Source organism: Bombina bombina, chromosome 6 (assembly GCF_027579735.1).
Source record: "Bombina bombina isolate aBomBom1 chromosome 6, aBomBom1.pri, whole genome shotgun sequence".
Lineage (NCBI taxonomy): Eukaryota > Metazoa > Chordata > Amphibia > Anura > Bombinatoridae > Bombina > Bombina bombina.
The window spans coordinates 1,032,137,582-1,032,160,592 of record NC_069504.1 but is presented as its reverse complement, the minus strand read 5'-3'; the positions used below and the strand labels follow the sequence as shown (position 1 = coordinate 1,032,160,592).

The 23,011-nt window shown below is 37.4% G+C and overlaps 1 protein-coding gene across 1 annotated transcript in view; it reads right to left on the bottom strand.

Moving 5' to 3' along the window:
* BLTP3B (bridge-like lipid transfer protein family member 3B) overlaps positions 1–23,011 on the bottom strand; it is a 344,497-nt gene that overhangs the window by 54,642 nt on the left and 266,844 nt on the right. Inside the window, exon 17 of the mRNA XM_053718772.1 lies at positions 20,185–20,335. Coding sequence (XP_053574747.1) covers positions 20,185–20,335 — 151 coding nt within the window. The remainder of the gene's footprint in view (positions 1–20,184; positions 20,336–23,011) is intronic.

The following is a 23,011-nucleotide window of genomic DNA, read 5'->3' as shown; positions in this document are numbered from 1 at the left end:
GGTACCGTGACAATTACTCCTGTATGCAACCTAAGATCGCAGCCCTCTTTTCTGGTGCTGTAGACAGACTGGAGAGAAGGGATCTGCCCTGGGCAGATAAGACTTGAATCCTATCCTGTATCCTTGAGATACAACCTCCAGGACCCAAGGATCCTGTACATCCTGGAACCAAGCATCTGAAAAAAGAGACAGCCTGCCCCCTACTCGATCCGATCCCAGATCGGGGGCCGCCCCTTCGTGCCGATTTGTTCTTGGCAGGCTTCTTAGTCTGTTTGGACTTATTCCAGGGCTGAGCCGGCTTCCAAGTACTCTTGGGCTGCTTGGATGAGGATTGCTGTCGTTGAGATTTGTCAGAAAGAAAGGGAAAAAATTAGACAATTGCCATCCTGTAGGCCTATTTTACTTGTCCTGCGGTAGTAAGGCATCTTTCTCTCCAGTAACCATAGAAATAATGGAGTCCAGCCCTGCACCGAATAAAATCTTACCCTTGAATGGAAGAGAATGGAGTCTGGATTTAGAAGTCATATACGCAGACCAAGACTTCAATCAGAGAGCCTGGCAGGCTAGGGCCTAGATTTGGAGTTCGGCGGTAAAAGGGCTGTTAACGCTCCGCGGGCTTTTTTCTGGCCGCACCATAAATTTAACTCTGGTATCGAGAGTTTAATCAAATGCTGCGTTAGGCTCCAAAAAAGGAGCGTAGAGCATTTTTTCCGCAAATGCAACTCTCGATACCAGCGGTGCTTACGGACGCGGCCGGCCTCAAAAACGTGCTCGTGCACGATTCTCCCATAGGAAACAATGGGGCTGTTTGAGCTGGAAAAAAACCTAACACCTGCAAAAAAGCAGCGTTCAGCTCCTAACGCAGCCCCATTGTTTCCTATGGGGAAACACTTCCTACGTCTGCACCTAACACTCTAACATGTACCCCGAGTCTAAACACCCCTAACCTTACACTTATTAACCCCTAATCTGCCGCCCCCGCTATCGCTGACCCCTGCATATTTTTTTTAACCCCTAATCTACCGCTCCGTAAACCGCAGCAACCTACGTTATCCCTATGTACCCCTAATCTGCTGCCCTAACATCGCCGACCCCTATATTATATTTATTAACCCCTAATCTGCCCCCCTCAACGTCGCCGACACCTGCCTAAACTTATTAACCCCTAATCTGCCGAGCGGACCTGAGCGCTACTATAATAAAGTTATGAACCCCTAACCCGCCTCACTAACCCTATCATAAATAGTATTAACCCCTAATCTGCCCTCCCTAACATCGCCGACACCTAACTTCAATTATTAACCCCTAATCTGCCGACCGGAGCTCACCGCTATTCTAATAAATGTATTAACCCCTAAAGCTAAGTCTAACCCTAACACTAACACCCCCCTAAGTTAAATATAATTTTTATCTAACGAAATAAATTAACTCTTATTAAATAAATGATTCCTATTTAAAGCTAAATACTTACCTGTAAAATACATCCTAATATAGCTACAATATAAATTATAATTATATTATAGCTATTTTAGGATTTATATTTATTTTACAGGCAACTTTGTAATTATTTTAACCAGGTACAATAGCTATTAAATAGTTAAGAACTATTTAATAGTTACCTAGTTAAAATAATAACAAATTTACCTGTAAAATAAATCCTAACCTAAGATATAATTAAACCTAACACTACCCTATCAATAAATTAATTAAATAAACTACCTACAATTACCTACAATTAACCTAACACTACACTATCAATAAATTAATTAAACACAATTGCTACAAATAAATACAATTAAATAAACTAGCTAAAGTACAAAAAATAAAAAAGAACTAAGTTACAGAAAATAAAAAAATATTTACAAACATAAGAAAAATATTACAACAATTTTAAACTAATTACACCTACTCTAAGCCCCCTAATAAAATAACAAAGCCCCCCAAAATAAAAAATTCCCTACCCTATTCTAAATTAAAAAAGTTACAAGCTCTTTTACCTTACCAGCCCTGAACAGGGCCCTTTGCGGGGCATGCCCCAAGAATTTCAGCTCTTTTGCCTGTAAAAGAATAAATACAATACCCCCCCCCCCAACATTACAACCCACCACCCACATACCCCTAATCTAACCCAAACCCCCCTTAAATAAACCTAACACTAAGCCCCTGAAGATCTTCCTACCTTGTCTTCACCATACCAGGTTCACCGATCCGTCCTGAAGAGCTCCTCCGATGTCCTGATCCAAGCCCAAGCGGGGGCTGAAGAGGTCCATGATCCGGTCAAAGTCTTCATCCAAGCGGGGCAGAAGAGGATCTTCCATCCGATTGAAGTCATCATCCAGGCGGCATCTTCTATGGTCTTCCATCCGGAGCGAAGCGGCAGGATCCTGAAGACCTCCAGCGCGGAACATCCATCCGGACCGACGACTGAACAACGAATGACTGTTCCTTTAAGGGACGTCATCCAAGATGGCGTCCCTCGAATTCCGATTGGCTGATAGGATTCTATCAGCCAATCGGAATTAAGGTAGGAATTTTCTGATTGGCTGATGGAATCAGCCAATCAGAATCTAGTTCAATCCGATTGGCCGATCCAATCAGCCAATCAGATTGAGCTCGCATTCTATTGGCTGATCGGAACAGCCAATAGAATGCGAGCTCAATCTGATTGGCTGATTGGATCAGCCAATCGGATTGAACTTGATTCTGATTGGCTGATTCCATCAGCCAATCAGAAAATTCCTACCTTAATTCCGATTGGCTGATAGAATCCTATCAGCCAATCGGAATTCGAGGGACGCCATCTTGGATGACGTCCCTTAAAGGAACAGTCATTCGTCGTTCAGTCGTCGGTCCGGATGGATGTTCCGCGCTGGAGGTCTTCAGGATCCTGCCGCTTCGCTCCGGATGGAAGAAGATCAGAGATGCCGCTTGGAGAAGATGTTTGCCGGTCCGGATGTCCTCTTCTTGCCGGATAGGAGGAAGACTTTGGAGCCTCTTCTGGACCGGATTATGGATCGCCAACCCCCGCTTGGGTTGGATGAAGATCTTGGAGCCAGGACGGATCGGTGATACCTGGATGGTGAAGACAAGGTAGGAAGATCTTCAGGGGCTTAGTGTTAGGTTTATTTAAGGGGGGTTTGGGTTAGATTAGGGGTATGTGGGTGGTGGGTTGTAATGTTGGGGGGGGGGTATTGTATGTTTTTTTTTACAGGCAAAAGAGCTGAAATTCTTGGGGCATGCCCCGCAAAGGGCCCTGTTCAGGGCTGGTAAGGTAAAAGAGCTTGTAACTTTTTTAATTTAGAATAGGGTAGGGAATTTTTTATTTTGGGGGGCTTTGTTATTTTATTAGGGGGCTTAGAGTAGGTGTAATTAGTTTAAAATTGTTGTAATATTTTTCTTATGTTTGTAAATATTTTTTTATTTTCTGTAACTTAGTTCTTTTTTATTTTTTGTACTTTAGCTAGTTTATTTAATTGTATTTATTTGTAGGAATTGTGTTTAATTAATTTATTGATAGTGTAGTGTTAGGTTAATTGTAGGTAATTGTAGGTAGTTTATTTAATTATTTTATTGATAGGGTAGTGTTAGGTTTAATTATAACTTAGGTTAGGATTTATTTTACAGGTAAATTTGTTATTATTTTAACTAGGTAACTATTAAATAGTTCTTAACTATTTAATAGCTATTGTACCTGGTTAAAATAATAACAAAGTTGCCTGTAAAATAAATATTAATCCTAAAATAGCTATAATATAATTATAATTTATATTGTAGCTATATTATGATTTATTTTACAGGTAAGTATTTAGCTTTAAATAGGAATAATTTATTTAATAAGAGTTAATTTATTTTGTTAGATAAAAATTATATTTAACTTAGGGGGGTGTTAGTGTTAGGGTTAGACTTAGCTTTAGGGGTTAATACATTTATTAGAATAGCGGTGAGCTCCGGTCGGCAGATTAGGGGTTAATAATTGAAGTTAGGTGTCGGCGATGTTAGGGAGGGCAGATTAGGGGTTAATACTATTTATGATAGGGTTAGTGAGGCGGATTAGGGGTTAATACATTTATTATAGTAGCGCTCAGGACCGCTCGGCAGATTAGGGGTTAATAAGTGTAGGCAGGTGTCGGCGACGTTGAGGGGGGCAGATTAGGGGTTGTTAATAAATATAATATAGGGGTCGGCGATGTTAGGGCAGCAGATTAGGGGTACATAGGGATAACGTAGGTGGCGGCGATTTGCGGTCGGAAGATTAGGGGTTAATTATTTTAAGTAGCTGGCGGCGACGTTGTGGGGGGCAAGTTAGGGGTTAATAAATGTAATACAGGGGTCGGCGGGGTTAGGGGCAGCAGATTAGGGGTACATAAGTATAACGTAGGTGGCGGTCGGCAGATTAGGGGTTAAAAATTTTAATCGAGTGGCGGCGGTGTGGGGGGACCTCGGTTTAGGGGTACATAGGTAGTTTATGGGTGTTAGTGTACTTTAGGGTACAGTAGTTAAGAGCTTTATGAACCGGCGTTAGCCAGAAAGCTCTTAACTCCTGCTATTTTCAGGCGGCTGGAGTTTTGTCGTTAGAGCTCTAACGCTCACTTCAGAAACGACTCTAAATACCAGCGTTAGAAAGATCCCATTGAAAATATAGGCTACGCAAATGGCGTAGGGGGATCTGCGGTATGGAAAAGTCGCGGCTGAAAAGTGAGCGTTAGACCCTTTAATCACTGACTCCAAATACCAGCGGGCGGCCAAAACCAGCGTTAGGAGCCTCTAACGCTGGTTTTCACGGCTACCGCCGAACTCCAAATCTAGGCCTAGGACAGCAAAGCTAGAATCTGCATATTTGCGTCACAGATGAAGGCGCTAGCAATTCTCAGAGCCTTAATTCTCTCCTGAATATCCTCAAGGGGAGTCTACACCTCAATAAGCTCTGACAGAATGTCGCACCAATTGGTAGATGCTCTAGCAACCGCGGCTACAGCTGCCGCCGGTTGAAATAAAAACCCTGCATGTTGAAACATCTTCCTCAGAAAGGTTTCCATTTTCTTATCCATAGGCTCTCTAAAAGAAGAACTATCCTCCAGAGGGATAGTTTTAATTTAAGAGATAATCTGCATGGTGAACTGGATTTGGTAGAAAATAGAATTCTGATACATGGTACTAAAGAAATTAATATTGAAAATACCTTGAATTAATTATCTAAAATTCTAATTAAAGAATTAAGAAAAAAGCAGAAATTGCATTTATACAAAAATATATTAATGACAATATAGTCCCAAGAGGACTTAGGCTAAAGAAAAATTCACATTAACAGAGGAACATTGCCAAGAATAGTTTGAGGTTTTAGAAAAAGCGTCGTTAGACCTTATGGGAATAGCATTACAATCCAGAAAAGGTACTTTAGTAGATCTTAGTAAAACGATTGATATATTTAAAGAAATAGTTAATCCTTACAAAGATGATGCAATATGTACAGCAAAACAAAAAGAGATGGCAGATGACCTGAAAGCTATTAAAGATTATCTTTTTAGGAACAAATGGAAGAAATACAAGAGAGACCAGGATGATTACTCTGAAAAGAATCAGGGAGAAGTTTATAGAAATGGTATAGAAATAGTTCATTTCACTGATACACCTAGTACTGCAATTAAAGAAATTGCTGACAATTCTGAACCTAGTTTCACTGCGTCAAAATTTCTTATTAAGTTATTTGGAAAACATAATAAAGGGAAGAATTTGAATCATTCTGATAATCCAAAAATAGACGATAACAGAATAAGAAAGACTTATGTAGAAAATTTGCCTAAAGAAATAAGATCAAAAGAGGGATATAAAAATGAAAGATTTTATAACCATAACCCTAGACAAGCGAACACATATAATTCAGACAGACACTACAATCATGACACTAGAGAACTATATTCTGTCGTGAATGAACAAAATAATCAGAGAGGAAGAAGATATTATAACGATCAAAAGGATGCCTTTGAATATAATTGATATCCTTACGAGAAAGATGGATATAACCATAAAAAAGATAATGGTTATAGGAATAGATATACACAAAGAGAAGACTTTAGATTTATAAATAGATATATATACGAAGAAGAAATATCTATGTAATCTACAAAGAGGATAGTCATTTTAATAGAGAGAATAATATGGAGTATAGGAATAGGAGATACTTTAATGAACCTAAACAAGAAAATAAATAGTTAGAACCATTGGGGATATAGATCACCAGGAGCAGATACGAGAAACAAGGCTATCCCTCTGAGAAACTGATATAACCCTTTGGGAAATCTGTCTGATGGAAGAGAGACAACTAATATAGAACCTCACACTGAGGAAGATTTTTTAGAGAGGGCGTCAGAAAAAGCAAGCACCTCAAGACTAGTAGAAAAAGATTGGCAGACATGGGACGGAAAAAGAGGAAAGAGAAGATTAGATGAAATAGAGGAGGAAGAACAAAGAAAGGAGGTAAAAAAACAGAAATAAAAGAAACAGAAATAAAACCCACAGGAATATTTAATCTCAGTAAGAAATCTATTAGTGACGATGAACTAAGAATTCTACCAAAGGGATTATCCTTTGCTCCATCTTGTAATATGAATAAGTTTGAAACTTTTATAAACATTAACCAGTTTGTGAGAAAATTAACTTTAAAAAGACATTTAATTAAAAACCCTATAGAAAAACAATATGTTCAAAAAAGAGACAAAGATAATTATTTACACTCGGATTTAAAAAATAAATCCACATTTTACCCAAGCCAATCGAAGGGAAGTAAGATTTAACTTTTTGAAAGATTAGTTAAAGAGGACCTTGAAAAATGTAATACAAAAAGGAGATTAAAATGGATTTTAACTAAAAAGGAGAATGACATAGTGAAAGAATTTAAGAATGACAACAGTATTACCATGAAACAGGCAGACAAGCGTGTTGGATTGGTAATTATGGACACAAACTATTACCTAAAAGAGGCCAATAGATTATTACAAGATGAAACTACATATAGAGAATTACCCATTAACCCCATTCGAAAACAACAAAAGGATCTTTTCATTCGGTTAGAAAAAGCTAAAAATATAGGGATTTTAAATAAGGAATTTGATTTCTTGAATGTTTTCGAACATAAACTCCCTATATTTTACTTTTTACCAAAGATACATAAAAATCTTGACAATCCCCCAGGACGGCCCATAATATCGGGGATATATTCACTTACTAGTAATCTTTCCCAATACATGCACGTTTCCTAGAAACTTATGTGAAAACGCTCCCCTCTTATTTAAAGGACTCTACAGAGTTTATAGGTCTTTTAAAAAATCTGGAATGGAAAGACAATTATATCTTACTTACCTGTGACATCAGTTCCTTATACACTAATATAGAACATTCATTGAGAAATGCATTACATTTTTTTATAGAAAGAGATCTAAATATGAAGATAGATCAAGGTAATTTTATTATACCGTGTGTGGATTTTATCCTTAATAATAATTATTTTCAATTTAATGGCAAATATTATTTGCAGGTCAAAGGGACAGCTATGGGCACAAGGTTCGCACCCAGTTATGCAAATTTGTTATATATAGACGAAGTAGAATACCTCTACAGATAGTGTAGGTGTAAGCTTTTTAGTATAGCATCATACCACTGAAGAAGGGGCTTATTAGCAGATCTTTTGAAATGCGTCAGGTTAATAGTGCACATTAATAGTGTATGTATTGTTGTCGGAATTGACTCTTTCTATATACCTATATTTTCTCAACTGCCACAGATAACAACTGCAACCAGCCGGTGCAGTTCATCACATAACGTTCATTTTTTTTACGATAATAAACCTATTGTTGCCTATAAGTTACCTCATATCCATTGAGGTTCTTAAATGTAAGTGTGCATTTTGCTACACGTTTTTATCAAAAAACAGTATCATATTGGTATTTTTGTTATTCTTCCTTGTTTCTATCATATGGTCATCATCAACTACTGAGCTACGATTTGAGTCTGAGACCAAAGAGGTTACGTATATAAATCAAGTGGAGGAATCCTGTAATCTGGAAAGTGGAGGAACCCTGTATGGTGTGATCAAGCACTCAACAGATAGCAGCTCACGGAGGTGTTCCTAATACACATCGCTTGTAGTTACCTCATACGATTGAGGTAGTGGCTTGTAAGTACACCACAATAAGAGAGCATTACGGAGACCAGTTATTTTCTTATTGACTATGTAGATTATCTCGATATATCCACCTACCAACTATAATCATCTTTTTGGACATTTTATATTTACATGTTTTTGTGTATTTGATGTACTTTTCAATTTGTATACATATATATATATATATATCTTCTTTCTATATAAAAGCATGTCACATATTTTTTATAAAAAAAAATTTTTTATACAATATCCCCATTATCACTAAGAATACATTATATTATTTCTGTATCTGGAATGCAACAAATTAATTGCAATAAAATGTAATATCTCAGCGATACCATCAAATTATTTTTTTATGATTTATTCAATAAATTTCAACTGTACCAACTTATTAGAATCAATATTCCAGAATGTTAATACGGTTAACTCTATATTTAGTAATACTGTTAAACTCTACAAACTGTTTGTTGCATAGAGAAATGTATTATCTACAATTATTTTTGGAAATAAAAATGTAATTGAAATCACCTGAATAACAACTAAGGGCCAACCAACCCTCCCAAATAAAAACCTACCTAAAAAACCTAAGCTCCCCATTGCCCCGAAAAGGGCATTTAGCTCTTTTACATTGCCCAAACCCTAATCTAAAAATAAAACCCACCCAATAAACCCTTAAAAAAAAAACTAACACTAACCCCCGAAGATCCACTTACATTTTTTGAAGACCGGACATAAATCCTCATCCAGCCGGGAGAAGTCTTCATCCAAGCGGCAAGAAGTCCTCAAGGCAGGCAGAAGTCTTCATCCAGACGGCATCTTCTATCTTCATCCTTCCGACGCGGAGTGGCTCTATCTTCAAGATATCCGGCGCGGAGCATCCTCTTCATACGGTCCCAGCCGTACACTGAAGGTTCCCTTTAAGAGACGTCATCCAAGATGGCGTCCCTTGAATTCCGATTGGCTGATAGAATTATATCAGGCAATCGGAATTAAAGGGTAAAAAATCCTATTGGCTGATGCAATCAGCCAATAGGACTGAGATTCAATGCTATTGGCTGATCCAATCAGCCAATAATATTGAGCTTGCATTCTATTGGCTGATTTTTTACCCTTTAATTCCGATTGGCTGATAGAATTCTATCAGCCAATCGGAATTCAAGGGACGCCATCTTGGATGACGTCCCTTAAAGGGAACCTTCAGTGTACGGCTGGGACCGTATGAAGAGGATGCTCTGCGCCGGTTGTCTTGAAGATGGAGCCGCTTGGATGAAGACTTCTTCCGGCTTCGTTGAGGACTTCTTGCCGCTTGGATGAAGACTTCTCCCGGCTTCGTTGAGGACTTCTTGCAGCTTGGATGAAGACTTCTCCCGGCTGGATGAGGATGGATGTCTGGTCTTCAAAAACTGTAAGTGGATCTTCGGGGGTTAGTGTTAGGGTTTTTTTTAAGGGTTTATTGGGTGGGTTTTATTTTTAGATTAGGGTTTGGGCAATGTAAAAGAGCTAAATGCCCTTTTAAGGGCAATGCCCATCCAAATGCCCTTTCAGGGCAATGGGGAGCTTAGATTTTTTTAGGAAGGTTTTTATTTTGGGGGGGTTGGTTGTGTGGGTGGTGGGTTTTACTGTTGGGAGGTTGTTTGTATTTTTTTTTAGAATCAGCAAAAACAAATGAGGTGCACAAACAGCCGGTGGTAAGTTCAAATTTCTTTATTGCAATTAAAAATCTTTGTCCCTCCAGGGATACAGGATTCTCAAGCTGTGTAGTGGATGGAGATAGCTTCACTCCAGTGACTGTCTGCTGACATGTTTCGTCAATTAAGCCGTAATCGTAGCTGCAGTCTCAGGTGTGCACCAGTCTTATATACTGGTTCCTGTTACCTGATTGGTTAAAAATGATTAAAACCATACCTGAAGTGAAGCTAGATCCAGCTCTCCTCACATTGAATACAACAGGATAACAATTGTCCCATTAAAAAGTGTGATAGATACAATCATTTGTGAATTCTAAACTTGAACAATCAACTGTATGTAAGAGAATTAAACTAAACAATTATTGGAAATAAGATCCCAGTATATGTAATATAATCCTAGTCACATCAATACTTGTTAATAAATCTGGAGACTGGAAGAGGATTGAAAGTATTCAAAGTACATCCTTCCAATTTGTTTGATAAATGTGTGTATACAATATAAATAAATACAAAATGAAATCAACAAAAGAAAGAATTTTTATCTTAGTGTTGAGAAGCATATAGCCTACATATATACCCATATTGTTCTTTAATGCATATATATATAAAATGCTACAATGTGTAAAATTTACAATCCATGCTAACCGGATACATAAGGATTTAGAGATTTATTTACATAGTTCAAATATGGAAACACAGACCCAGGACCAGAAATTTATTCCCAGAAATTTATCAGGTCAAATTCTGAATTTAACCCTTCTGGGACTCTGGTCCTGAGTCTGTGTATCCAAAACACTTCTCTTTTTGCCAGCAACCTCTCCCTGTCACCACCTCGTTTGTTTGTTTTGACCTGTTCTATAATGGTCCATCTAAATGTCTTAGTACTTGTATGATGACAGGTTTTAAAATGCTGGACCAAAGGTGTAGTAAGTTTACCAATTTTGATGTTTGAGATGTGTTCCCTAATCCTTTCCCTAGTCTCTCTGGTTGTGAGCCCTGTGTATTGTATATTGTACTCTATGCAGGTCAATAAATAGATTGCGAACTTTGTTCTGCAATTCAAACAAGAGAAATGTCGAAAAGTCTCTCCAGTTATACAGCTTCTAAAGCCTTCTCCCTGTTGTAAGAATTCACAGGCAGTGCACTGAGCAAAATTACATTTGTAGGTGCCCTTAAATTTCATCCAGGATGAACCTACCTCATCCCTGGCTCTAAGCTGTGTAGGAGCAAGTATATTACTTAGGCTTACACCACGTCTGAAGGCATATCTGCACCCTTTTGAAACAGTGTCTACCAATCCATCATCTGCTTTAAGAATATTGAAGTGTTTCCTAACAATATTGCAAATTTGATGGAATTGGTTACTGTATTGGGTGATAAAAGATACCCCCTCAAATTCATTTACTCTATCTTTAATTTTATTTTCAAGATAGATATTTCTTGGGTTTGCCCCAATATTCAATCTATGGTAACTGACAAGATCCCTTTTATAGCCTCTTTCACAAAACCTCTCCTCCAGCTCTAAAGATTGTATATTTTTTTTAAACAGGTAAAAGAGCTGATTTCTTTGGGGCAATGCCCCGCAAAAGGCCCTTTTAAGGGCCATTGGCAGTTTAGTTTAGGCTAGGGGTTTTATTATTTTTTTTTGGGGGGGGGGGGCTTTTTTATTTTGATAGGGCTATTAGATTAGTAGTAAATCATTTTTATTTTTGATAATTTCTTTTTTTTTATTTTGTGTAGTGTTTAATATTTTTTGTAATTTAGATAAATGTATTTTTTTAATTTATTTAATTTTAGTGTAATGTTAGGTGTTAGTGTAACTCAGGTTAGGTTTTATTTTACAGGTAACTTTGTATTTATATTAGCTAGGTAGTTAGTAAATAGTTAATAACTATTTACTAACTAGTCTACCTAGTTAAAATAAATACAAACTTAGCTGTGAAATAAAAATAACACCTAATCTACCTACAATGTAACTATTAGTTATATTGTAGCTAGCTTAGGGTTTATTTTACAGGTAAGTATTTATTTTTAAATAGGAATTATTTAGTTATTAATAGTAAGTTTTATTTAGAATTATTTAAATTATATTAAAGTTAGGGGCGTTAGGTTAGACTTAGGGTTAGGGGTTAATACATTTATGTAGTGTTAGTGATGTGGGAGGCCAGAGTTTTAGGGGTTAATAACTTTAGTATAGTGGTGGCGGCGACGTTGGGGGCAGCAGATTAGGGGTTAATAAGTGTAGGTAGGCGGTGACAGATTAGGGGTTAATAAGTGTAGGTAGGTGGCGGCGACATTGGGGTGGCAGATTAGGGGTTAATACATTTATGTGGGTGGCAGATTAGGGGTTAATACATTTATGTAGGTGTCGGCGATGTCGGTGGCAGCAGATTAGAGGTGTTTAGACTCAGGGTTTATGTTAGGGTGTTTTTTTCCCCATAGACTTTAATGGGGCTGCGTTATGGAGCTTTACGCTCCATTATTGCAGGTGTTAGGCTTTTTTTTGCCGTCTGTCCCCATTGAAGTCTATGGGGAAATCATGCACGAGCACGTAAAAGCAGCGCTGGTATTTGTGTGCGGTATGGAGCTCAACGCTGCCATATTGCCCACAAACACCGATTTTTTGCAAACCTGTAATAGCATCGCTATTAAAGGTGAGCGGTGGCAATAACTTGCAAGTTAGTAGCGAGCGAGCCATAACGCAAAACTCGTAATCTGGCTGATTGTTCTTTATTGTATCTATTAGTTGGGAGATCTAGCAGATTATACAGGATAGAGCATTATTCACACACAGAAGGAACTAGGTATTTGTGTATAGTAGTACGCTTAGCCAGCGTAAAAATAGCGCCATCCACCTTAGGGATAGAAGCCCACAAGTCTAATTGAGAGTCAGGGACTGGGAATCATTTTTTTAAAAGGAGACAAGGGAGAAAAAGAAGTTCCTATTCTTTCCCATTCGTTACTAATAATGTTTGCCATCTTAATTGGCACAGGAAAAGTCATAGGGACCTTCCTGTCTTCATAAACCCTGTCTAATTTAGGGATCTTAGGTTCCTCAGGGAGAATAGCCTCTGGAACCTCTAGCGTAGACAGAACCTCCTTTAATAAAAAACGCAGATGCTCAATTTTAAATCTAAAGGAGGGTTCCTCCGCTGAAGGAGGTTTAGAAACTGAAGTCTCCGACTCAGAAATGTCACCCTCTGAAGCTACAGAGGTTAACTCATCCTCAGATAGCTGGGACATAGTAGTTAAATCCGACAAATATTTAGATGACTCTAAGTCAAGAAAACTATGTTTAACCTTGCGTTTGTTAAAGCGAAGTAAGGTACTCAGGGCCGCAGACACCGCCGATTGCAACTGCGCGGTAAAGTCCGCAGGAAAAAAGTCCCCTCCAGATGGAGGATTAGATGAGCTGTGGGGAACTGCATGTGGAGCGTGTAGTGTAGAACGGGTAATAATCTCTCGGGATCCAGATTCCTGAGAGGTAGATGGCTCAGAAGGGCTAATAGCGCTATGAGTATTAGCAGGCTCTCCCTTCTTAGATTTTAGAACAGTGCTTAGGCAAATGGAACAAAATTGAGCAGGCGGGGCAAACCACAGCCTCCTCACAATATAAACAGGAATTATTAATCAGTACAGAAGGAGCAAAACTTTCTAATGTAATAGAGTCCTCCATAGTAGGATATATTTACAGAAGGACAGTCAAAACATAAACACTTTATTAAAAAAAAGGCACCTTTAAAATCCCAATGGCTGGGGCACTCACCACCTCCTAGACCCAGACAGCTAACAGAGAAAAACGCTCTCCTTAGGAGCGATGTTCCAGACAAGATTGTAGAAAAAACGAAATGACCGCACCCGGTCACGTAGTGTGTAGGACAGTACCTCCTCTGCTATGAAAAAGGTGTCAAGCTATTATGCGCAACACACAAAAACAAAAGTGAAACCTGTTTGTTCCAAGCCAAAAGCACACAGTCTAAGCAAAAAACTCTCACATAAAAGTAGTTATAAATAACCCCTTGCTGTTCAAATAATCTCCCTGAAGGAGATATTAACCCTTGATCATACTGAGGTATAAAGAAGCCACACTGTGACCCTGTATTAGCAAAAGAGTATATATAAAACGATCTTACCTCCAGGATCCAAGCTGTGGAACAGGCACAGCCTCTCAAGTGTGACAGTCTTGCAGCGACGCCTCTGACATGGACTTGAGTGTGTAACAGCAAGAAGTGAAACTCATCAACATTGATTGCCCGGGAGCTGTTAGGCTGCAGTCTGGATGGGTTCGCAGAAAAACTTTCCCTGCATCTCCAGACTCTAACTTTCATCAATAATCGCACTGAGAGGTTGACATGATTACTTAAAACTCCAGTCCTTTCTTGAAGGGAACATACCCATTACAGGACTATCCAAATCTTCTGACACTTCTCTGCCACCTCCTATAGTGATGCAAGGCAAAGAATGACTGGGTGATAGGGGAAATGGGAGGGATATTTAAGACTTTTGCTGGGGTGACTTTGCCTTCAACTGGTGGTCAGGTGTTATATTTCCCAACAGTAAGGAATAAAGTCGTGGACTCTCCCTGCCTTATGGAAGGAAATGAGAGATGACTACTCTAATTTTGACAATGTACATCCCAGTCCAAACTCATGTAGCATAGTAAAACATAATTAAAAAAAATAATACTTGCACTAAAAACAGTAAATAAAAACACCCTATAGAGAACTTCACACAATCACAACCATTTTTACACTCACCTCCCTTTCATTAGGATACCTACAGAAACAAGGATATATGAACCATAATACCAACAAGTACTCTACTACGGCCATTATACACTCATTTTTTTCTTTGCTTAAATGTTTTGTAGATGATCTATTTATATAGCCCATAAAGATTTTTGTTTTTTTTAAATGTATAGTTTTGCTTATTTTTAAATAACATTGCTCTGATTTTCAGACTCCTAACCAAGCCCCAAAGTTTTATGTGAATACCGTCAGCTACCTACTCCAGCTTGCTCCTGTTTGTGTAAAGGGTCTTTTCATATGCAAAAGAAGGGGGGGGGGAGTGTCTTACTTCCCACTTGAAGTGGGCTTTCCAGCTATCTCTTCAACAGAGGTAAACTGAGAGCTTCTAAGTAAGTTTTTAAATAGTTTTATACTGGATTTTTATATCAGTATCTGTGCATCTTCTTTATAGTAGTGTCTATTACATGCAGTTATATGAAAATGAGTGTATACTGTCCCTTTAAGTGAACCCCTTTTGTATGAGGGGTGTTTGTGTTGTGTGTGGTATATACTGTCTTTAGGGAATAGGATTTCTTTAGACTTAATAACTCCCTATAAAGTATATACATAAGATAGGGGATTGCCATTTAAAGAAGAAAAGGAGTCCAAGTGGTGCACACAATCATAATAAAACAATATTTATTTAAAAAAATAAATACCGTAAATAAAACATAAACTAGATCAGGGACTTTTTATAACTCTACTATTATTATCTATTTTGTATCTGATTGCATTATATATGAAATCATGATGCTATATACCTAACTGTTAAACCTTTATTACAGCATGTTTATTGTACGGGCTTTAGTCCACTGTTCTGTTTATTGTCAAAGAGCGCCCCCTCTCATTTCTGGCTGTATTTGGCCGAAAAGAACTAAACAAAACAGAATCCATTACCTTCAACTGCTCTTTAAATGTGGAGCCCCATTATTTCTGGCAGATAAAAAGATTTGTCAAAATTATGTGGGGAGACAGTACTATTGGTACTGCCATAAAAGAAACAAAGCAACAATAATAGACAGAAGCATGCATATACGTATTATTTTCAGCCTAATCTTTTCTTTTAAGACATTATTATGGGCAAGATTACAAGTGGAGCGCTAATTAATGCTCCCTCTAGTGCATCAACTTTGCTAGAAGTAAGTATTTTGCGCTAGTCGGGATGCGCTCGTATTTTGAGTTGAAAGTAAACGGTCTTTACTCGCGCACTAACCCGACGAGCACAAAAAGCTGAACTGACAATATTGCATGCACGTTTCATGTGTTTCCCCATAGATGTTAATGGAGAAAAAAGTGGAGAAAAACCCAACAACCCACTCTCGTGCAAACCCAATCGTATATTCTTATGTGCGCTAAACCGACATGAAAATATGAATATTTCACATTCCAATGTTCTTTACAATAGGTTCTATTTATTCATAAATACAGATTTCTACATATATTGGATTGTATTTTGGTACAATATAGATCTATCTATCTATCTATCTAGATAGATAGATAGATAGATAGATAGATAGATAGATAGATAGATAGATAGACAAATATATACACACATACATATACAGTTACACACACATTATTATATTTAGGTATATATACATAGATAAATATAAAGGAACATCTATTAATAAATACATAGAACATATACTGCTATGTGCAGAACATTGGAATGTGAAATGCTTACAGTAAATACACACTATAACACTTTATTAAATATAAATATTGCATAAATATGCTTTTACATGGTTTTTATCAACTTAACTGCAAAAGGTTCCAATACACTTATATACAGTATATGTGTACATGTTTATTTGTGTGTTAATATGTGTATATATGTCTGTAAATACATATGTACAGATATATAGACATATACATATATGTATGTATCAATGTTAAAGCCATTTGCCTGCCTTTTTTTTTCTACTACCTGAGACCTCATATCTTTGAGCCCTTATAACTTGTGTGCAATATTGTTTTGTAATCATTTTTATTAGATGGTGTTATTATGAGTGTAACTGTACTTTGTAATGTATTTTTGATGTGTTTTGTTAAACTTTTTCGTTTCACAAAACAGTTAACCATTGTAGCTTGAGCGCAATCGCGTTTACCTTCAACGTGAAATACGAGCAATAAGCCTGACGAACGTAAACACCCGTGATAAACCACTTATTGCTCACATATTTTTTAGTGTTTGGTATCACTTTAAGAGTTGCTGTGCTGAGCTTTGGCCTATTTAAACAACCTACACCCCAAGAAATGAGTAAGCGCCACTCCTTGTGGACTGTTGAGTAGATTACAGCAGCACATTAATGGAAAATGAAAAGAGGCCCTACATGGATAAGAGTTTCTGGTTAAAGCACATCCCTAGAACTAGAGGGAAAAAACAATGGCCTATAAGTAGATAAGCAGAGGCAGCTAGTTGTCATAATGTCAGTGTACCTGATGAAGAGGTGAAACCTCGAAATGCGTTGTTTGTCTAACAGTCTGCCAGACTTCGTAAAGTGGACTAACAGCATTTGTAGATCTTTAATTTTATGCAAGTTTCCTTGTTTTTTTGTATTATTTTATTACATTGTAACATTGTTTTTACATGCAATATATGTTTTAATAAATATATTTTATTTCTACTGAACCATATTGTTTGAGAGCTATTTTTTTTATTATAATGGCAGTGCAGTCTGAAGAACACACAAAAAAATACCTCTACTCCCTTTTACCTTGTTCCTTCTGTAAAGGGACATTTAAAGGGCCAGTAAATACAGTCAATTTGCATAATAAACAAACGCATGATAAAAAGACAATATAATAGCACTTAGTCTGAACTTCAAATGAGTAGCAGATTCTTTTCTGATAAATTTCAAAGTTATGTCTATTTCCACTCCTCCTGTATCATGTGACAGCCATCAGCCAATCACAAATGCATATACGTATATTCTGTGAATTCTTGCACATGCTCAGTAGGAGCTGGTGAGTCAAAAAGTGTAAATATAAACAGACTGTACACATGTTGTTAACGTAAGTAAATTGGAAAGTTGTTTAAAATTACATTATCTATCTGAATCATTAAAGTTTAATGCTTGACTTGAGTGTCCTTTTAACCCCTTCACGACCTCTGGTCTTTCAAAGCGGTGGAAGCGATCCTGCAATACTCTGTGGCCCTCTCTGCATCGGTAACAATGGTGCCGATTGGATCATTTTTGGTGAGTGGGAGCATAGGCGGATGGACAGCCCATCGCTACCCGGCATCCGGTTACTCTATGTGCAATGTGCACGCCAGGTGCCGGGAGCGTGCGGGGGGGGCCTGCGGGGGGCGCGCATGCAGCAACCACTGCCATCAATGAGTAATGAATGGGAAGGAGGGAAAGGGAGGGGGGAAAAACTAAGGATCGTAGGATCTGGGAGGGGGAGAGGAAGGGGGTCTCAAGGGGGGCTGCTACACTACAGAAAAAATAAATGGGTACTGGCAGACAGCTACCAGTATCCAAGATGCAGCATATAGGTAGCGGGGGGAGGGTTAAAGAGCTGTTTGGGGGATATCAGGGAGGTTGGGGGCTTAGGGGGGTCCATCAGAGCTACATAATTATTATTATTTTTTTAAAAAATTAAAAAAAAGGCCTTTTATTTTAGTACTGGTAGATTTTCTGCCAGTACTCAAGATGGCAGCAACAATTGTGGGAGGGAAGAGAGCTGTTTGGGAGGGATCAGGGGGTGGGATGTCTCAGGTGGGAGGCTGATCTCTACACTAAAGCTAAAATTAACCCTGCAAGTTCCCTACAAGCTACCTAATTAACCCCTTCACTGCTAGCCATAATACACGTGTGATGTGCAGCGGCATTTAGCGGCCTTCTAATTGCCAAAAAGCAACGCCAAAGCCACATATGTCTGCTATTTCTGAACAAAGGGGATCCCGGAGAAGCATTTACAACCATTGGTGCCATAATTGCACAAGCTGTTTGTAAATAATTTCAGTGAGAAACCTAAAGTTTGTAAAAAAGTTTGTGAAAAAGTGAACGATTTTTATTTATTTGATCGCATTTGGCGCTGAAATGGTGGCATGAAAAATACCAAAATGGGCCTAGATCAATACTTTGGGTTGTCTACTACATTACACTAAAGCTAAAATTAACCCTACAAGCTAGCTAATTAACCCCTTCACTGCTGGGCATAATACAAGTGTGCAGTGGCATTTAGCGGCCTTCTAATTACCATAAAGCAATACCAAAGCCATATAGTTCTACTATTTCTGAACAAAAGGGATCCCAGAGAAGCATTTACAACCATTTACGCATTTAATTGCACAAGCTGTTGGTAAATAATTTCAGAAGCATTTACAACCATTTACGCATTTAATTGCACAAGCTGTTTGGTAAATAATTTCAGTGAGACACCTAAAGTTTATGAAAAAGTTTGTGAAAAAGTGAACGATTTTTTTTATTTGATCACATTTGGCGGTGAAATGGTAGCATTAAATATACCAAAATGGGCCTAGATCAATACTTTGGGTTGTCTACTAAAAAAATATATATACATGTCAAGGGATATTCAGGGATTTCTGACAGATATTAGTGTTCCAATGTAACTAGCGCAAATTTTGAAAAAAAAAGTGCTACTTGTACTTATTGTCCTATAACTTGCAAAAAAAGCAAAGAACATGTAAACATTGGGTATTTCTAAACTCAGGACAAAATGTAGAAACTATTTAGCATGGGAGTTTTTTTGGTAGTTGTAGAATTGTTAAAGATTTTGGGGGTCAAAGTTACAAAAAGTGTGTTTTTTTCCATTTTTTTCATCATATTTTATATATTTTTTATAGTAAATTATAAGATATGATGAAAATAATGGTATCTTTAGAAAGTCCATTTAATGGCGAGAAAAACGGTATATAACATGTAAAATGTAAAAATAGCCTTGGTCCCAGACGGTCAACAAATGGAAAACTGCTCTGGTCACGAAGGTGTTAAAGGGACATTAAACACAATTTTTTTCTTTCATGATTTAGAAAGAGCATGCAATTTTAAATAACTTTCTAATGTACTTCTACTATCTAATTTGCTTCATTTTCTTGATATCCTTTGCTGAAAAGCATATCTAGATAGGCTCAGAAGCTGCTGATTGGTGGCTGCACATAGATGCCTCGTGTGATTGGCTCACCCATGTGCATTGCTATTTCTTAAACAAAGGATATCTAACAAATGAAGCAAATTAGATAATAGAAGTAAATTGGAATGTTTAAAATTGTATTCTCTATCTGAATCATGAAAGAAAACATTTGGGTTTAATGTCCCTTTAAGTGTATGGTATTTACACATCCTGAGCATTTGTAGCAGCTGATTGGTTTGAAAGCACTACACACTTTAGTGGATGACCCATTCTTTACTACTTGAAGCAAAGAAACTGTCCAAAATCTGCTTGTGTGCTCTGTTTTAGGAATACCCAAAATCCCCTTCTGCAGCTCACAGACAAGCATTGCTCTATTGTGTACACTGCACTAGTGTATAATATCTAGATTTTGTAACCCTTCACAGAATAAATCGGAGACATGTCGTCTTACCTGTGCCACGCGTATTGAGATATTGCCGAACACCAACATTTCCAAGTTGGTTAGGTACCACTTGGTTAACCTGAAGGCAAACAGTAGCATCTTCTCCTTTGATATCTATTCCACCATTAATACCAAATATTTTGAATACTACCACAGACATCTGAGAGGGAGAAAAAAAAGCATAGCATAAAAATCTCACAGCAAAGCAAAAAAACAAAAAACAAAGTAATAATTTTATACAGAGTATTAGATCATAGTTGTCTAATTATATGGCTAGGGCCAATGGGTTTATTTTTCCCAGCAGTGGGTTTGTAGTCAACCACTTATATAAATAAGGGTGTTCATTTTTCTTTCTGTAGCCACACCTAGGCAGTTGCCTTCTGTGGCTGGTTTGGAAAACAAATAGTTTCGGCAAATATTCTATTCTGAAATAGACAGTTAACCTCCAATTGACTCTTAGATGTTTTTGTTATTTAGTGTACTATACATAGAGTACATGGTGGTTATTTTCATGGTAATATGTCATTTACACTGGTTTCTATGGATACATCCTGATAACTGGAGAGTAAGCAGTGATTCTGCTGTTCATATAAGAGATCATCAGAAATGCTGATTTTTTCATCTGAACAAATATGCACTGGTCACATTTTCCTTTGTCTTGAAGAAGAGGTTACATTACTCCTAAAACAACTTGTACTTAGATGAAGAGAAAAATGTTTGTATCCTCCTATACCTCACTCACCAATAAGCCTCACAGGTTTGTATCCCATACACTTTAAAACTGAAATATTTTCCTGATGGAAAAAAATCAAAAAGGAGGAATACAGGAAGTGAACCCAACAATGTAATATTAAAGGGCCAAAATACCCAAATGTTTAAACACTTGAAAGTGATGCAGCATAGCTGTAAAAAGCTGAATAGAAAATATCTCCTGAACATCTCTATGTAAAAAAGAAAGATATTTTACCTCAAAAGTTCCTCAGTAGCCACCTCCCATTGTAAAGGATTTCTAAGCAGCATTTAGGTGCGTCTGTCCTGGGACAGCTGAAAGGATGAGCCTCGTGAACTCTCATATTATTTCACCAATCAGGTAAAGGAAGATTACTATGAAATCTCATGAGAGTTAAGTGAAATCTCATGAGATCACAGTAAAAGAGTTCATGACCTCAGCACTGCTGATGCTGATTGGCTGCTGTTCATTTCTTCATATTTTTTTTTTTTTTTTACCTGCAGCTGGGAGCAGTTGAGTATAACTTTTTACACAGAACTTACTCTGCTGAGCTGAGGAGATTGTGAGGTAAAATATCTTCCTTTTTTACATAGAGATTCTCAGGTGATATTTTCCTGTCAGCTTTTTATAGTTATACTGCATCAGTTTCAAGTGATTTAGCATATGAGTATTATGTCCCTTTAAGGGCTCAGGAAAACAACTACAAAAATGTAAAATTCAAATGCCAGAGCTTAGGTTCTCCTCAGCCCAACTGGTAAAGCTAGAAATTAGTTTAATTGCAAACAGAAACTTTGTTTAAAGCTGAAAAAAGATTTTTTTTAAGGCCAAACAAGACCGCTTTGATTTCCTTAATTAGCAGAGAGATTCCAGAGGAAACTACTTTCCTGGTGCTCCTAACTCACGCCAGACAATACCCTAACCAATAAGACTGGCATTTCTGGCAACTACAGTTCAGATGGATTGCAGAAAGCTCTGCCAGATCAAGTATATTCTTGCAAGTGGAAGTCAAACATGGTGACATAATTAAAGGAACATTAAATCCAAATTTTTTCTCTCAAGATTCAGATAGAGAATACCATTTTAAACGACTTTCTAATTTACTTGTATCATCTCATTTGCTTCATTCTCTTGCTATTCTTTCCTGAAAAGCATATCTAGATAGGCTCAGTAGCTGCTGATTGGTGCCTGCACATAGATGCCTCATGTGATTGGCTCACTCATGTGCATTGCTATTTCTTTAACAAAGGATATCTAAAAAATGAAGCAAATTAGTTAATAGAAGTAAATTGGAATGTTGTTTAAAATTGTATTCTCTGTCTGAATCATGAAATGCATTTTTTGGGTTTAATGTCCCTTTAAATATATAAGTAAAGGATTGTAGAGTTGGACTGAGACTTAAAGGGCCATAATACCCAAATGTTTAAACACTTGAAAGTGATGCAGCATAGCTGTAAAAAGCTGACTAGAAAATATCTCCTGAACATCTCTATGTAAAAAAGAAAGATATTTTACCTCAAATGTTCCTCAGTAGCCACTTCCCATTGTAAAGGATTTCTAAGCAGCATTTTAGTGTGTCTGTCCTGGGACAGCTGAAAGGATGAGCCTCGTGAACTCTCATATTATTTCACCAATCAGGTAAAGGAAGCTTACTATGAAATCTCATGAGAGTTAAGTCAAATCTCATGAGATCACAGTAAGAGTTCATGACCTCAGCACTGCTGATGCTGATTGGCTGCTGTTCATTTCTTCATTTATTTATTTCTACCTGCAGCTGGGCAGCAGCTGAGTATAACTTTTTACACAGAACTTACTCTGCTGAGCTGAGGAGATTGTGAGGTAAAATATCTTCCTTTTTTACATAGAGATGCTCAGGTGATATTTTCCTGTCAGCTTTTTACAGTTATACTGCATCAGTTTCAAGTGATTTAGCATATGAGTATTATGTCCCTTTAACCAAAGAAACCTGAAGTTTTCAGGATTGTTACCATCAAACCAATGGTCAACATGAAATCGTTTGCACAGAGAAACCTCATAGTTTTGAGTTTTTTGATTGAAAGCATTGCCTTGGTAGTCCTTGGGTGCAAACAATGGGAATATGGAGAATAA